General features: G+C 49.3%; 1 protein-coding gene across 3 annotated transcripts in view; it reads left to right on the forward strand.

Moving 5' to 3' along the window:
• CKAP5 (cytoskeleton associated protein 5) overlaps nt 1–18,100 on the forward strand; it is a 1,593,334-nt gene that overhangs the window by 1,259,580 nt on the left and 315,654 nt on the right. For all 3 annotated transcript variants that reach the window (XM_069623197.1, XM_069623199.1, XM_069623198.1), the window contains exon 38: nt 9,843–9,918. In XM_069623197.1, the coding sequence (XP_069479298.1) occupies nt 9,843–9,918 (76 nt within the window). The remainder of the gene's footprint in view (nt 1–9,842; nt 9,919–18,100) is intronic.

An 18,100-nucleotide genomic window follows, 5' to 3' on the forward strand; every position in this document is an offset into this window, starting at 1 on the left:
GACCTCGAGGCCTCCACCTTTGTTTTAGACGCCACGTTCGAAGCCTTCGACGACATCGACGTTTTCGAGGCTGATTATGACAAGTTTGGCACCCTCTGCCTTGGAGATGGGTTTCACACCCTTTGTGAGTTCAGACCAATTGAGAACAATGTCCTCAATTATGGAAGAGGGAGAACTGTCTGACCAAGAAGAGACATTTGAGTTGCAGGGATCTGCAACCCCAGTTCAAGAGGAGTTATCCTCATTGGAACGCAGATTAAAGGAACAACATGATTCCTTACATGAGGCAAGTGGTTTAGACCATTCCCCAGAGGTGGAGTTCGCTAGGCCAGACCCGGGGGAGCATGCTGAAACCCCTAATAGAGCCTTAATGGCCAGTATTACAGAATTTATGGGGTGGTCAACACCTTCACAGGCTTTCCAACAGGATGACCTCACGGATATTCTTGATAAAGGTCCACAGGAGGATCCTGTAGTACCTTTTCATAAAGCTCTTCAAAGAAAAATGACGAACTGGGAAACCCCGGATGTCATCCCGGCAGTAAATAAAAACTACAGGGTATCTTCTGCAGACCCTGAGTTTTTGTCCAAACACCCATCCCCAGAAAGTCTGGTGGCACAGGCAGCATCTTCTACTGACATCAAGACTGCTTACCCTACCGTCCCACAGGACAGGGACGATAAAAAATACGATGCAATGGCTAAGAAAGTCTTTTCGGCATGTAGCATGGCGTTAAAATCTATTGATGCTACTTGCACCCTTGATAGATTTACCCATACACTTTGGGAGTGTGCTTCTACAGCGGCTGGAGGGAGAAGAAAGGGAGGCGTTCCTAAATATCATAAAGGACGGTAAAGACGCCAATTGCGAATCCCTCCAGACGGGCATTGATTCGGCTGACAGTATCAGCAGAGCAATGGCGGCAAGTACAACAACCAGGAGATTTGCTTGGTTGAGAAAGTCTGGTTTTGCCCCAGATGTGCAAGCCGGGCTCTTGAACATGCCATTTGATGGCTCTTCTTTGTTTGGGAAAAAGGCGGATGACAATTTAGAAAAACTGCAAACATAAAAGGCAGCAGCAAAATCCCTAGGCGCTGCAATCCGTCAGACACCTTTTCGTCCCACAGGAATCTCTGCGAGAGGCAAGTCCTTTCGCTTCTACTCCGCATTCGGAAGAGGTAGAGGACGACCGGCTCAAAGGGGACAAAGAAGAACTACCCGAGGTGGACGGGGTAGATATTCAAAAGCCGCAGCAATAGCAGGTGCCTCTTTACCATCGGCATCTGCATCAGCCGCCCCAAAACCACTCTGAGGACTTCCCTCACAAGACACCTGTAGGAGGCAGGTTAACTCAACATCTGGCGGAATGGCAGGCTATCACGTCAGATGCTTGGGCATTGGAGACAGTTGCCCAGGGTTACTGCCTGCCTCTCCTACGCATACCTCAGTCATCCACCGGGGATCAGCCCTCAAAAAGCTCCAGATGCGCTCCTCTTGCAGGAAATTATAGACCTGCTAGAGAAAGGTGCCATAGAACCTGTACCTGTAGCGGAGAGGAACAAGGGCTGGTACTCCCCTTACTTTCTCATACCAAAGAAAGACGGAGGACTGAGACCCATCTTGGACTTGTGAGAATTGAACAAATTCCTCAGGAAAGACAAATTCAAGATGGTAACTCTCTCTCAGATCCTTCAGGCCCTTCAGTTCCAGGACTGGTTGGTATCTCTGGACCTTCAGGACGCTTATTTCCATGTGCCAATCCATCTCAAACACAGGAAATACCTGAGGTTCGCAATTGGCAACTCATTATCAATTTCGAGTGCTGCCATTTGGGCTGACCTCCACCCTGAGGATCTTCAAGTTAATGTCGGTAGTGGCTGCAAGTCTAAGGAGGGAAGGGATTCACGTCTACCCCTACCTGGACGATTGGTTGATCAGAGCTGTATCTTCGGAACAAGCTCAGATCCAGCTAGATCAGGTTTGCCACTCCCTTCACAGACTGGGCTTCTCCCTCAATTTAAAGAAGTCACAAATGATACCATCGCAGAGACTCCAGTTAATCGGAGCGATCCTGGACACTTCCCTGGGAAAAGCCTCGCCACCAGAGGTGAGGGCTCAAGATATTCTACAGATGGTCACCAAGTTTCAAAATGCCCAACGTCTCCCAGCCTTCGACTTTTTGAGGTTGCTAGGCCTCATGGCATCCTGCATTTTCCGAGTGCCAGAGGCTCGCCTGAGAATGAGATCTCTCCAGTGGGCACTGAGAACTCAGTGGTCACAATTCTCAGGGAGAATGACAGATCTTCTTCAGGTTCCCGACAGGGTGGCTCGAGACCTTCAGTGGTGGGCCTGTCAGGAGAACATTCTGAAAGGAGAGCAGTTTTGGCAACCTTGGCCGGAGATAACAGTAGTCACGGATGCCTCACTCACGTGTTGGGGAGCCCACGCCAACGACTTGACCATCAGCGGTCGTTGGTCTCCATCAGAGTCCAGACTACATATCAACCTGTTAGAGCTGAGGGCCATCAGACTTACGCAGAAGGCTTTTCTGTCATCTGTACAAGGAAAAAATGTCCTGATAATGACAGACAACACGGTGGCCATGCATTACCTCAACAAAAGAGGAGGCGTAGGATCACTACCTCTGTGCAGAGAGGCGATGCAGCTCTGGTTTTGGGCAATCCAAGAAGGAATCTCTATCGGCAGTTCACCTAGCCGGAGAGAAGAACTTGACAGCGGACGCTCTGAGCAGGCAGAGCACAGTCTCCCACGAGTGGGAACTAGCTCAGGAAGTCCTTCAAGAGATCTTCGCCCTTTGGGGAACCCCTCAGGTGGATCTGTTCGCCACCAGTGTCAACAGGAAGTGCGATCTGTTCTGTTCAAGGGAATTTCCCCCGAGAGGAGCTCTGGGAGACGCGTTCATAGTGGACTGGGAGTTTCCACTCCTGTACGCGTTTCCACCGGTCCCTGTCATTCCTCAAATGATCAGGAGGTTGAGAAGATTCCGGAAAACCATGATCCTAATTGCCCCGGATTGGGCCAGGAGAACGTGGTACCCGGACCTTCTAGACTTGTCCATCTGCCCTCCAATTCGACTTCCACTCAGAGAGAATCTGCTCTCACAGAAGGGAGGTCAGGTTCTCCATCCAGACATCAAAACCCTCAACCTTCACACATGGCTTCTGAAAGGCTGAGGTACAAGGATTGGGACCTCCCTGATGACGTTATGGAGGTGTTGCTTTCGGCAAGGCGGCCAGCAACAAAATCTTTATACCGCTGCCGTTGGAACAGATTTTGCAGCTGGTGTAGGGAAAAGAATATCGATACCTTTTCATGTGGTACACCAATGGTTTTGTCCTTCCTACTTTATTTAGCGAATTCAGGCCTTCAAGTTGGCACCATCAAGGGCTATCTCGCAGCGCTATCCATCTTTAAGCGCACTGCGGAAGAACCATCCTATTTCAAGTTACCCTTGGTAATACAGTTTCTAAAGGGGTTAACTAACGTTTATCCCCCAAGACCATTCCAGGTTCCCCTATGGGATTTAAATGTAGTCCTAACTTTCCTGATGGGCACACCTTTTGAACCACTCCACTCTTGTTCGTTAAGATTTCTTACCCTTAAGACTGTTTTATTAGTAGCACTTACATCTGATAGAAGGGTGAGCGAGTTACAAGCTCTTTCTTGTAAACCCCCTCATACAATCTTTCACAAAGGCAAAGTTGTTCTGCAAGTGAAGCCTAATTTCCTCCCAAAGGTGGTTTCTGAATTTCATATCACACAGAAGATTACCCTTCCATCTTTCTATCCTCCTCCCCATCCGGGGAAAGAGGAAGAGAGGTTACACAGGCTGGACCCAAGAAGGGCTTTAAGTTTTTACATTAGTAGACTGGCTAGGATAAGACAAGCAGACCAGCTGTTTGTAGGCTACGCAGGTCACAAGCTGGGGCTACCGATAACTAAGCAGACCATTTCCAGATGGATTATTTTAGCCATTGGGAATGTTATAAACTGGCAGGAAAAATCTTAGGGCTCATTCGACCAGAGGTATCGCAGCTTCATCGGCCCTCAAAAGAGGAGTGCCGGTTCGAGACATTTGTGCGGCTGCCACATGGTTGTCCGTTCATACCTTTACACGGTTTTACAACTTGGATTCCTCCTCCAGTCAGGAAACTAGGTTTGGAAGGGCAGTATTGCACTCTATTCATCAATAAGAGGAAGCATGAAGTCAGTACTCCCACCTCCAATAACAGAATACTGCTATGGGAGCCTATCTAAGATAAGGAATACGTCGGAGGACACAATCCCTTCGAAGAACAAGTTACTTCTTACCTTGTAACGTTCTTTCGATCGGATGTTCCTCCGACGTATTCCTTATCGACCCTCCCATCCATCCCCGCAGTACTACTTCCCTTGTTGTTGCAGCTTACGCTCCTTCAGGGTGATTAGTTGAGTCCAGAAAGAATAATTGTGGGCTACAAAACAGAACTGAGCAACGGACGCTGCGCTCGGCCTTTATAGGCAGGATGACGTCGATACGGCGGCTGTCGAGGGACATCGACTCGGCGGACGTCGACGCGCAGCGCCCTCTAGAGAGAAAAAATTTCCGAGGCCAGCAAAGCTGGAAAGAGATATCTAAGATAAGGAATACGTCGGAGGAACATCCCACCGAAAGAACGTTACAAGGTAAGAAGTAACTTGTTCATTTGCTGTCGAATATAAAAAGTAGTATCCACTGCCACCAGCCAAAACTCGATCGGGGGGGACAGAGACGTACCCCCCGAACAGACCTCGGGGCAATCGAATTGCCCCGACCAGTACGTCCACAATATGATGATTTGTACTGGTTTCTGTTCATAATTTGGGACTAGTAAAGCCAATGGTGACTTTACATGCCCTGGGAGACAGTAGTCAGTCCCAGGGTATGGTGTCTGTCGTAGCGACCCCCCGACACCCCTGGGTTACGGCACGGAGGGTGCTGTGTAACCCACATCAAAAACACATGAGACCCTATGGAGTAAAAGACCCCATGGCCCATAACACACATTACAAAGTCAAAGGAACACCTCAAATCATGTCTAAGAGTGGGAGTAAAGAGTCTCACTCTTAGCAGGAGAAAAAAATAAACCCCAAAAATCCAGCAAAGCTGCTGGGGGACTCGCTAGGTTTGGGAAATTAGCCTTTACAGAGAATTCTCCCTAACACTACCTCGGCGTTCTTGTCTGGTGTGCCCCTGCTGGACATCTGCAGGGCTGCTACGTGGAGGTCGACGCACACCTTCACGAAATTCTACTGCGTCGATGAGTACAGGGTCGGCCAAGCAGTGCTGCGCAATCTGTTCGTCTGAAGGGCCTGATGAGGAGGTAAGAGTTGCTTAATGTTGAGTTATTGCTTAATGTCGAGCCTTTCGCCACCTCCCGTGGTTGTGCATGTGTGTACTGCTATGTAATCTTATATTCATGAGCATGTGAATCCATGCCAGACCCCATGCTGGAGAAGTGACAAGTTACTTACCTGTAACTGTTGTTCTCCAGCATGGGTCTGGCATGGATTCACATGCAAACCCTCCCGCCTACCCCTCTGCGGCTCTTCACTTGGTCATACTGCCACTTTACGTGCTACCAAATCTGAGGATGGCTGCCGGAGGCGGGGCTTAGGGAGAGGGCAGTCATAGGCTGTGAGCAGTATGACCCAGAGATCAGTTACTACTAGGAAAGACAGATCAGAAACGAAACTGATACTGATTTTTTTTTTTTCTGTACCAAGGATTCCCAGCCTGACAGGGAATATTCATGAGCATGTGAATCCATGCCAGACCCATGCTGGAGAACAACAGTTACAGGTAAGTAACTTGTTCCTTCCCTCCTCTGCCCTGGCAGAAACACTTCACTACAAAAACCTAAGACATCCCCAACTCCCTTCCCCCCCCACACCACAGCACACACCTGCACCTCTGCCTCCCTTGGCCCCACTTCCACTCTCCTCTCTCTCCCGTCACACCTGATGAGGTCACCAGACATGTCCGGTCTATGAAGGCCTCATCCAAGTAAGTGGACCCTTGCCCTTACAAAACCATCAAGGACAACATTGACTCCCGCGCACCAGCCTTGGCCGACCTTTGCAACCTCTCCTTTTCCACTGGAGTTTTCTCAACTGCTCTCAAGCACTCCCTTTTACATCCTCTGCTCAAGAAACCCTCTGCTGACCCTTCCATTCTGTCAAACTACCGCCCGATCTCGCTCCTATCCTGGGCAAACACCTGGAGAAGCTGGCTATCTCTCAGCTAAACCTCCACACAGAATCAATCAGTTGTTTCCACGACCATCGATCTGGCTTTAGAGCATCTAGAGGCACGGAAACTGCTCTTCTGAATACCTGTGAAGACCTGCTCTCAAATCTTGGCACTAACACTCCCTCTGACCTCATTCTCCTTGATCTCTCAACCACCTTTGACACGGTTAACCACAACATCCTGATCTGATGACTTAGTGACAACCTGGGAATCACAGGTCAGGCTCTGGCTTGGTTAACCTCTCTTCTCTCCCGACTGCCCATCCCTGGTCGAACCTGGTACCTTTCTCTCGACTATCACCCTCTCAACCTGCGGCGTTCCTCTGGTTCTAAGCTATCCCCATGGTTCTTCAACGTCTAAATGGTTACCCTGGCATGTGTGATTGCCACTTTCACCTCTAATTTCCAGTGTTATGCGGATGAGATGCAACTATCCTTCAGGCTACCGTCAGCCGCCGCCTCCTCCTCACTCATGCCTGACAGTTCGCTTTTCAGTCATGGTGTGCTGCAAATGATCTTGGTTTCAATGCCAGTAAAACTGAGATTGTTTGCATTGCGACCCCTATTCCCGCTTCCCCCCTCTCACTCTGGCTGGCCACCCTTGGCCCTGTGCCCACCCCCACCTATGATGCCAAAAACCTTGGTTATCCTTGACTCCATTCTCTCCATCTCCTCTTACATTTCTGACATCTCAAAAAGGTCTAACTATCAACTACACCTCCTCAGAGGCACTCTACCTTTTCTCACTCCCCCCCCCCCCAGCCAGCTCACTGCCTCCAGAGCCCTGGTTCTCTCTAGGCTGGACTACTGGAACAGCCTCTTCCTGAATCTCCCTGCTTCTGCAACTCATCCAGAACCGAACCGCAAGACTTATCCTTTGCCTCAAGCCCAGGGACAGCATCTCCCTGGCGCTGAAATCTCTTCACTGGCTCCCTGTGGCTGCAAGCATCAAATTCAAGACCCTCTGCGTTGTCCACAAGGCTTTCTGGGGCCTGGGACTTACTAACCTTCAATGTTGCCTTCCTAAATACTGTACCTCTCGAGCCCTCCGCTCACCTACCTCCAACCTTCTGCGAGTGAGTCGGTTCTACAAGCCGAGATTTGGAGGGAGATCCCTTTCCTCTGCAGGCTCTTACCTCTGGAACAGCCTCCCTGCCATCCTCTGTCTTGAGCCCGATATTAAGTTTTGGAAACTCCTCAAGACCTTCCTCTTCCTTCTCTTACCCTAGCCTGCTAACCTAGCTCTCTGCTCTTCCTTCACTCCTTCCTTTCCATTCAGCTTACTGACTGGCTGCCTGACGTAACTCAGTCTCGCAGGTCCCAGGCACCCCTGCTAGTCCTGCACTTGCCTCAGTGCCCTGCAGCCCACCCCCTCACTGCACTTGTAATAAATCCTTTAGAGCTTCTCTCTCCATACTTCATCAGTCTCTACCGACTGGGTGCACTTGGTCCCCTGCCCCTCCCTTGCCATGCCCGCACTTGCACGATCGGTATACAGCCCTGCCTGAAGATCGTTCCGTCTGTTCTCCCTTGTCTTCACCCCTTAATGTGCACTTGAAAAAAAGCAGAATTGCTGTCCTGGCCTATTTGCTGTATCTAAACTGTTAAATGTATCATAGTCACTTAATCTGCCTGGGCAGACCGTTATCTCAGAAATTCAAGGGCTCTGAGCGACTGTTTTTTTCCCTTTGTTCCCACCCGCCTTGAGTGCTTTGAAACACTTTCCTGTGTATAGGTGTACATAAATAAACATTACCATACCATTATAACTCAATACTGCAAAGGTGATACAAAATAAGTGTTATACTGACCTCAAAAGACGTCACCCTTGGTGCTGGAAAATGTGTAACATATGAATGAATTACTCAGACGCTTGGCTGGCTGGATGCTTGGATGGTGGCTTGGCTGACTGGACGGACGCTTGGCTGGCTGGCTGGAAGCTTGGCTGGCTGGCCGGACGGACGGACGCTTGGCTGGCTGGCCGGACGGACGGACGCTTGGCTGGCTGGCCGGACGGACGGACGCTTGGCTGGCTGGCCGGACGGACGGACGCTTGGCTGGCTGGCCGGACGGACGGACGCTTGGCTGGCTGGCCGGACGGACGGACGCTTGGCTGGCTGGCCGGACGGACGGACGCTTGGCTGGCCGGACGGACGGACGCTTGGCTGGCTGGCTGGACGGACGGACGGACGGACGCTTGGCTGGCTGGCTGGCTGCCTGGCTGGACGGACGCTTGGCTGGCTGGCTGGACGCTTGGCTGGCTGGCTGGACGGATGCTTGGCTGGCTTGCACGCACGCACGCACGCACGCATGCATGCTTGGCTTGACCGGACGCACGCACGCACACATGCATGCATGCTTGCTTGGCTGGCTTGCCGGACGCATGCACGCACACGCGCATGCATGCTTGGCTGGCTTGCCGGAGGCACGCACGCTTCCTTGCTTGGCTGGCTTGCCGGAGGCACGCACGCTTCCTTGCTTGGCTGGCTTGCCGGAGGCACGCACGCTTGCTTGGCTGGCTTGCCGGAGGCACGCACGCACGCACGCTTGCTTTGCTGGCTTGCCAGAGGCACGCACGCACACATGCTTGGCTGGCTTGCTGGGGGAAAGCACGCACGCACGCTTGCTTGGCTGGCTTGCTGGGGGCACGCACGCACGCTTGCTTGGGTGGCTTGCTGGAGGCACGCACGCACGCTTGCTTGGCTGGCTTGCTGGAGGCACTCATGCTTGCTTGGCTGGCTTGCTGGAGGCACGCACGCTTGCTTGGCTGGCTTGCTGGATGCACGCACGCACGCTTGCTTGGCTGGCTTGCTGGAGGCACGCACGCACACACGCTTGCTTGGCTGACTACCCGGAAGCTTGCTTGGCTGGCTTGCCGCACGCATACACGCTTGGCTGGCTTGACGGACGGTCACTGGCCGGAAACCTCCAACTTCTGCAGTGTCCTGAACCTCAATATCTTTAGAACTGACTCTAGAATCAAGAGAACTCAGTTACATTTGGTAACTCGATATCCAGGGGTTCCGCAAAGTGACAAAGCTGTCTAATCCCAGCTTTCTTATAGGATCCCATTACCATCTGTTCATCGTGTGGACAACTAATCGCAGCATCATGGTCATTCAAATTCTGAGCAGGCTAGAATGCAGCACACTTGAGCTCTAGTTGTACTCTACATCTAGGGTCATGCATTGACCCTGAGAACACTAGACACTGTTGTAGAACCTTATCAGAAACTTCTATGAGTAATATATACCTGCTCTACGCACAAAAACGTTCTTATTCATCTGCACCAATAGATAAAGTACAGAGCGCTGCAACCATCTGAAACTAGCCTGTAGCTTGTTAAACTGTCTGTTGTCCCCATCCCACTGAGGAAGTGTGCCCTGGTTGTGCAGGCAGACTTAAAGTACTACAAGATCGCTTACATCAGGTTCTATATCTTGGGGCTTTACTATTCTTGTATAAAGCTATGGTTTTAGCACAAAAGCCCATTCTTGTCTATTGATCACATTCATTGTAGTTTATTTGTTGTATTTTATTTTGTTTGCAGTGCCCTGCTAGTGCTGCTTCAGGACAGCTTACTATCCACAGCCAGTTCACCAAAGTTCTCTGAACTTGTCATGAAGGTAAGTTGATCTCTTTGTGCTTTTGAGGAAAACTTGGTGGTGCCTTGTGCTCCACAGTTGAAAAGGGCAAATATCTGTTAAGATAATACGTTTGAGAACTAGGTGGGTGAAGGTGGGTTGGGGTTTATTGGGTGGGGAGAAACATGACTGGTCCCAGCATTAATATTCTTGAAGGTGATTTACAGTGAGCATTGCTCTTCCATTCCATCATGACTAGAAATTGCCAAATCGTCCATGACTTTCAAACCTTTACTCTGATTCAGATACCTTCCTTACCGGAACCTACATGAATTTAGGTCTTTGAACATCCTCTGCTATGCATGTTACTTCACTGTTACATCCACTTGCCATTGTGTTCAGGGAATATTCCTGAATTTTGGGTGTTTGAACTATTCATCACAACAGTACAGCGCAATTAATGGTTTAGCTGTTGCACGTTCTCGGAAGGAAATTGACTTGTCTTTTGCCTCTTTCTTGATATTTGCTGGCAGCTCTACTCTGCTTCACTTCACCGCACCCCTTTGAGACATTTCTTTGATACGTCGATACAGGGACACCCTAACAATGTTGTATGTATTGCTGGAACTTCTGAATCTGTGCGTCCTGTTTTGATGCAAGCCTTTTGTCACTTGTCATTTTTTGGTAGAGCCCCTTTTGGCGCGGCCACAGTAGATGGCCAATTCGACAATCATTTGGCACGTGGTTGATCTAGGCACAGCTGTTTACTTTGAGCAGCTGTGCCTAAAATTCCCTCATGCCAAATGGATGCTTAAATCTGGCATACATTAAAACAAAATGTACAGCTGCACTACCTGGCATTTGAACCATGTGTATATGTATGGTTACAGGGTCAATATCAAAGTTGTACACCTCCAAGCTATGAGCTAATTATCGTTGTGTGTCGAAGTGCCCTGCCTTGAAGGTGAGAGACCCGGGTTTGGATCTTGGCAAGTTGGGATTTCTAATGGATTCTTTCCTACAGAGGATTCCTAATCTATGCTATCCCTATTCCAGCACAGCTGTTCTCCTGAAACTTTTCTTCCGCACGGGCGCACTGCGGCTCTTCATCAGCTCTGTCCGATGGCTCTACGTGCCCTGCACGGGATATGACGTTGAGGCCAGTAAATATAGTGGTGCTGCGCCCTAAACCATTTTGCCTTGCACTGTTAATCAGGAACACGCTCGTCATGGGCAACTTTTTTTTTTTCTCTCTTCTCCGCCATGCCTACCGTCAGTCGAGATTCAAGCATTCTGCGGATTGCAGCTGGCAGATGTCGGTCTTGAATTCACACCGGATCTGTTTGCACTACTTGGGCAAGGTCCACGACACCCAAGACTGCGGCTCGTGCCAGTCCATGCACCAAAGGCCCTCTGGGAAAGGGTAGCAAAGATATTCACCTTTGTCCACAAGGCAGAGGGGAGGCTCAGTGATCAGACAGCCACTCGGGGGTGGGGGAGGGAGGTTCCTTTTTGATTCAGCAGTTCTTCAGTGTTTTAGCACCTCGCAAACAGCACTGTTGCAAAACTAATGTCTCCGGTTGGACTTTCCTTGTGCTCAATCGGTCCTGGATGCTGGTGCAGGGGGACGCTGGTGAAGCGGGACACTGGATCGGGATTTTCTGCTTCTGGGTGTCGTTGGGAGGCTTCTGGAGATTTTAGCTGGATTTGTTCTGCGGACGACGTTGGCACTCAGTTATGGACACTCAACCCCTGGCATTGGGCTTCTGCAAGACTGGAGAGGCACAGCAAGTCTGGGATTGCGCCAAAGTGGAGTTTGTCACGGGCTAGTTAGTGCCACTAGCCCAAGGGGAGAAGTCGTTCAGTCCGGAGCTTCTCTGTGGCTGTGAAAAAGGTCAGCACAGCAGCCAGGGCTTCACTGGGCAATTCAAGGTCCAGGGCGTTGCAGGAGGCTTCTCTTCATGATTTATTGTTCAGATGTTTCTTCCAGTGGTAGACTCTGCCTCTAGTCCCAAAACCCTTGCCTTTTAAGCAGGTTTCCCAGTCATCGACTGTCTAGGCTGTCAATCAAACAATAGGGTGGCTGGCCTTTCAGGACAGCCAGCCGGCCAATCAGGACTGGTTTCTTTCAGGCACTCCTGGAGACAAACAGGGGAGTTTGGGGAACCTCCCTCACTTCCTGCCCTTCCAGACACACTGGAGCCAGGAGCAGGCTTCAGGGCTGAAACTGATGTGCCAGAGGGTCTCGCAGATCATTCTACCCGAGCAGTGGCTGCCACCTCTGCCCTGCAGAGGGGGAATTCCTGTCCTTGATATTTGCCAGGGGCCTTCTTTGCACACGTTTGCTATGCATTACTGCTTGGATTCCCTTGCAGGCCCAGATGCCTGGCTTGGTAGGGCAATCCTCCCGAGTTTTCTGGTTTAGGTGGTGGTCTTGCTTCCTCACTCTTTCAGATTTACGTGCTGCTTTGGGAGTCTATCATAGATAAGGAATCCATTAGAAGAATAAATTACTTCCCTCTCTAATTTGCTTTCGGATGCATGTTCCTCACACCTCATTTTGTTCTATGTGCCCATTTCACCTGCACCGATAGGTCCCTGCTGGCCGATGGCAACAGGGTATGCAAACAAGGGATCTGCAGCAAAGAAGCTGTGCCAAAACATCCTGCTTCTCTTCTGAATCAGTTTTAAATTCATATGTATGCATTTACCATTTAGTGGTTGACAGTGTTCCAGCTTGTTTATGTTACGGAGAATTCTCTGTTAAGGCTAATTTCCCAAACCTAGTGAGTCCCCCAGCAGCTTTGCTGGATTTTTGGGGTTTATTTTTTTCTCCTGCTTAGAGTGAGACTCTTTTTCTCCCACTCTTAGACATGATTTGAGAGATCCTTTGACTTTGTAATGTGTTTAATGGGCTATGGGGTCTTTTACTCCATAGGGTTTCATGTATTTTTGGTAAGTGTGTTACACAGCACCCTCCGTGCAGTAACACAGGGGTGTCATAGTGACCCCCAAACATAGACTCCATACCCTGGGACTGACTACTGTCTCCCAGGGCATGTAAAGTCACCATTGACTTTACTAGTCTTAAATTGGGAACAGAACCAGTACAAACCATAATATTGTGGAAGTACTGGTAGGGGTAATTAGATTGCCCCTGGGTCTGTTTTTCGAGGGGGCACTGTGCAGTCCCCTCTTGTCGAGTTTCTGGCTGGTGGCAGTGGTTACCACACGAAATATTCCACCGGAATATTTCCTATAGGATTTTCCCATTTATTTTAAACGCACCACTTTTTGGTGCAATGTTAAAGATACCACCGGGTTATTTATTTAATATTTATTCCCCGGTTGGGTCTTTTTGCCAGGACTCTGTTTTAAAATGGTGTTTGTGTTCGCCTCTGAAACTCCAGCCCAAGTGGAGCCCTTTGTTCCACTTTTTGGCGGGCTTCTTCACAGAAGCCTCCAAAAGTGGTGCCACTCTGTCTGGGTCTACAGGATGTGTGGGAGGGGGGGTTTAGGCACCCTGGACTGAGTTGCCTCAGCAACTCAAGTCGCACTCTTGTGTGATTGGCCCAGTGGTGAGCCGCCCGGCTCACCACTTAGCATGTTTGAGTGACAGCTAGGCTGAGTGAATGGGGGTTTTCTGCATAAAAGCAGGGCTTTGTGGACTGGAACTCCAGAAGTCGCCACAGGACCAAAGAATCCGAAGCGGGAGAAGCTGAGCCGACCTGCAACGACGACACCACCGGTGGAGCCCTGCTGAACCGTCTCACCACTTCCCAACGACAGAGAAGATCTTCATCCCGGAGAGTCTTCTTGCTCTGAGCTGGTGGAGATAACCAGTTCGCCCTCTTTTTCGCCTTCCTGGATCGTCTTGTGGTCGAATCGCCCGTGCCAAGCACCCCGGCGGCCGGATAGCCACGCTTCACCACTACTGCGAATAAAAGGATAGTACCTTTTAACCGAGAAACTCCAGGGCTGGTTTCTTCCCTGGCAGTGCAACGACCTTCAGCTTTCCTCCAGGTCGAGATCGCCTCTTCCCCTGGACGAAGCACCGACTTGCAACCTCTGTCAGGAACAACTGCCCCCGCTGGAGCTTTCTCACCATTTCAGGTACTGAGTCCCGCCTGGTCTCCCTTGCAACAGACTGTTCAAGGTGTCCCGTAAATCCTTGACTTTCCATCCTGGGGTGACTTTGGACCTACTAACTAACTTTTCCTAACTTGAGCCAACCCTTTTTGAACTCTTTGCAACAACTCTTTAAAAGTACTATTCAACTGTGTGAACTTGGACACATTCCGCCTTGCTCTCTTCAAGAGTGGGCCGTGCCTATGACTTTCTTGCTCCTCAGTAGATTCTGCCTTTTCTGACTTGCTCTGGTTCTCCTAAAGTGTTGGTATTGTGTATGTTCCTATTTCTGCCTTTTCCCTCCATTTTTAATTACAGACTGCTACCAATTGGGTTTACTGCCAACACCTGTAGTCTTAAGCCTTTTGCAGTGGTCCCTAAGGGAACTGCACATGTTTCTGCCTAACAGTTTATTTATTAAAAGTAAAAGGCCACATATACTCCTGTAATCTGTGTACAGAGTACACACAATGATCGACTCCCTGGGGATTTCCAACAAAATCCGTCTGGTCAAGAAAATGCCTAAAACTGAAACAGTGGTCTTTAGAAAGAATTCTATTTTTTGGGGTTCCCTTGGCCCCTTGTTGCTCCTGGCTTAACTATATGTGAAGCATTTTTTGCCTCCTCCACCTGTTCAAGTAATGTTTTGGGGGCACTGATCAGTTCTGTTAGGCAGAATCTTGTGCAGTGCCCTTATGGACCACTACACACAATTAAGACCACAAGTAGTAGTAAAATGTCACCTTTTGTACAAGCCCATACTACACAGAAAACGTGGTAGCAATGGGTGAGCAGCCAGACTTACCTCAAGGGCAAATGAGCAGTAGTAGAGATTACACAAAGGACTAAAATTACTGTGACTCAAGCAAACACTGACTCAAGGTTTTTGGTTAAAAAGTAAAAGTACGTTTATTTTTAGACCATCTGTTCACAAAACACTTCACTTCTATTAAATTAAAACCACACTTAAATACACTACACACAACCAATTCCCCTTGTGCAGAAAAATTCCAGATAAGTACCTTTGGATTTGACATGCCTGTGTTGTGAAACAGACGTTACCGGGGGTTGTTTTGTGATCACTTTTTGACAGTAATGACAGTTCGGTTTTACGAAAGAGAAGCGTATCCGCGAGAAGAAATGTTACTGTAGTCAAACACACTTAGCACATGAATTAACACAAGAGTTGGCAAAAATCAACACTGACTCAAGGTTTCTGGTTAAAAAATAAAAGTACATTATTCTTAAACCATCTGTTCACAATACACTTCACTTCTATTAAACAAAACCACACTCTAAATATACCACACACAACCAATTCCTTTGGTTCAGGTCAATTCAAGGTAAGTACATTAGGATTTGACAGACCGGTGTTGTAAAACAAAAGACATTACCGGGGGTTAAGCAGCGCTCACTTTTTGACAGTAATGACAGTTCGGTCTTACGAAAGAAAAGCGTACCCGCGGGGAGAATTGTAACCGTAGTCAAAACCCATTTAGCACATTGAATAAAAACCAAGGAAAGGTGGATAAAAATCATAGGCAATACTTTTGTCAAGGCACTTGAATCAGAGGACGTATTCTAAGAGACAGATAAAGTCAATAGGCCTGTGCCTGTGTCAAATGGAGCAGGGCTCTGTTGTCAAGGTTCACACAATCAAAACAGTTCAAGATTAACGTTGCCAGGAGTACTTGAATATTGTCAAAGGGAGGCAAAAGTTATAAGAGCGAAGGAAGAATGGACAAGCCTTCGGTAAGGAAAATGGTCCACCCCGATTCCTCAAGGTCGGACGGAGAGAACGGCCAAGTGGACACAGTATTCAAATGAAGAAAGCTGGTGCTACGGCAGTTATTCCTGGTAGTTCCTGCAGACTCACGGTTCCTGAAGCTTCAGTCGTGGGGACAAGGATGACGTCTGGAGCGTTCTGCACTACCCAGGGATGAGGCCAGCAGCAGCAAAGCAACAGTGAATAAAAGGTACGTACCTTTACAACAGGAGAGGGCTCTTCCGATGACTATCCGGACGACTACAGCTTCGTGCAGCGATTTCGACCCAGAAGAGGATTCTCTGGCTGTAGAACGGTGAGATGGTTGATCCCACCAGATTCAAGGGAAGAAGACTCCGGACTGGATCTTCTGTCGTTGAAGGGGAGATAGCTCAGGACTGCAGCAGGGCTTCACCGGGACTCAGGAGTTGCAGCAGCCGTCTTCTTCTCCGCTTCTTATAGTTCCAGTGGCGACTCTGACCTCCAGCCCAAGAGTCCTGCCTTTTATGCCAAAATCCCTCATTCACACAGCTTGGCTGTCAATCGCTCAGCAGGGGGGTTGTCCAGCCCGGACAACCACCTCAGCCAATCAATACAAATTGCGACTTGGGTCTCCAAGGAGACCCTATGCAGGGGGTGACTAAACTCCTCCATCACGTTTGGCCCACCTAGACACCCAGACGGCAAAGGAGGGCTACTGGACAGAAGCCCGCCAAAGGTCGGCGAACAAAGGAGGCAAACCTGGTTTGCCGCGCAAAGTGAAACACAAGTAGGACTTTAACAAAAAGAAATGGTTGAGAGCCAAGCAGTGGAAGAAGTACCTGCTTCCGAGAGGATTGGGCTTCAATTCCAGGATTTTCACCATGCAAAAGTAATATCAGTCTGGCCTGAGAGTTGTGCTGGACCTATCCACCCTCAACCTCTCCAGAAATCCAAGATGGTTACACCAGCACTCATTGCGGAGACACTCGACAAGGGAGACTGGATGTGCTCCCTGGATCTGAAGGACGCCTACCTACACGTCCCAGTTTGGCAGCATCATCGCTCCTTCCTATGCTTCAGGATCATGGGCTGTCATTTCCAGAACCAAGGTGCTGCCCGTTGGCCTTAACTGAGCCCCCAGGGTATTTACCAGACTCATGAATGCAGTGGAAAACAGTCTGATGTGGCTGTGATCTGAGTGTACGTGTTAGTGTTTATTGACTTTCTCTTGCTTCGTTCGAAGCTGTGAGGTGCTTTTCTCTAAGCTGCTCGTGAGGAATTGGAGTGGGGGAAAGAGGCCGTGTTCGTATTTGCTGTGTCCATCTTGTGTCTGCACCATACCCGCATTTTATCTCGAGCTGAGCTGTCGGCCGTGGCACAGGTCCATAGACAGTGAGCGGCAGAGAGCGAGTGAGCAACCCCTCCTCCCCGGTCAGTTCCTTGTGTGCGCTCGTGTTTTCCCAAGCCCCATAAAATCCTCTTCCTGGGTTGGGGTACGGTGCAGGCATTCGGTGGGTCCCCTGAAGTATTCCTATATAAAACCTTTTTTCAAAATCTGTTTCCTACTTGAGATTGCCGTGGTAGCTGTTGTGCCACGAGACAGTGGGGAAAGCACTTAGGAAGTATACTCCCTGGGAGCCAAGACCTGCCAATCCGGCTGCAGAGATTTGAAAGCGGCCGGAGTTTGTTTGTGAGGGAGGCGCAGTTTCAACTCCCCGCTGACCTGCTGTTAAAGCGGGGAGCGGGAGTCCCTTGTCCCACACGATAAGTGTACAGTGTTTGGCCGTAGTGCAGATGAGGCTTGGAAGCATCCTTGAATTGAACGGACAGAGGTGGGTTTCTGTAATCGATTAAAAGGCCACAATTTCATTCACCTCAGTTGCTTTGTCGCCTCTGTTTGAGGCAGCTTTTGGCAAGACATTAAAGTAGCTGTGGTGTAAAATGGGAAGCTGGTGTAACTATTGGAGCTATTTGGACTCTGGGTGCACTCTGTGTGCACTAGAAAGTTGGAATACAGCTGCAACAATTCATAGGGCAAGGGTCTGAATAGTGAAACAATAAAGGTGCTCAAATTCAGTAGTGAGTATGAAGCTGCGGAGCACACTGATTTTGGAAAAAGCGAAGGGGGTGGCTCCTACCTGGTTGATCCAGTAATGGGATCTTCCTCTTTATCCTTGTTAGGGAGAATTCTCTGTTAAGGCTACTTTCCCAAACCTAGTGAGTCCCCCAGCAGCTTTGCTGGATTTTTGGGGTTTCTTTTTTTCTCCTGCTAAGAGTGAGGCTCTTTTTCTCCCACTCTTAGGCATGATTTGAGAATGTCCTTTGACTTTGTAATATGTTTTATGGGCT

The sequence above is a fragment of the Ambystoma mexicanum genome, chromosome 11 (genome assembly GCF_040938575.1).
Source record: "Ambystoma mexicanum isolate Mex_15411 chromosome 11, UKY_AmexF1_1, whole genome shotgun sequence".
In the NCBI taxonomy this organism is placed as follows: Eukaryota; Metazoa; Chordata; class Amphibia; order Caudata; family Ambystomatidae; genus Ambystoma; species Ambystoma mexicanum.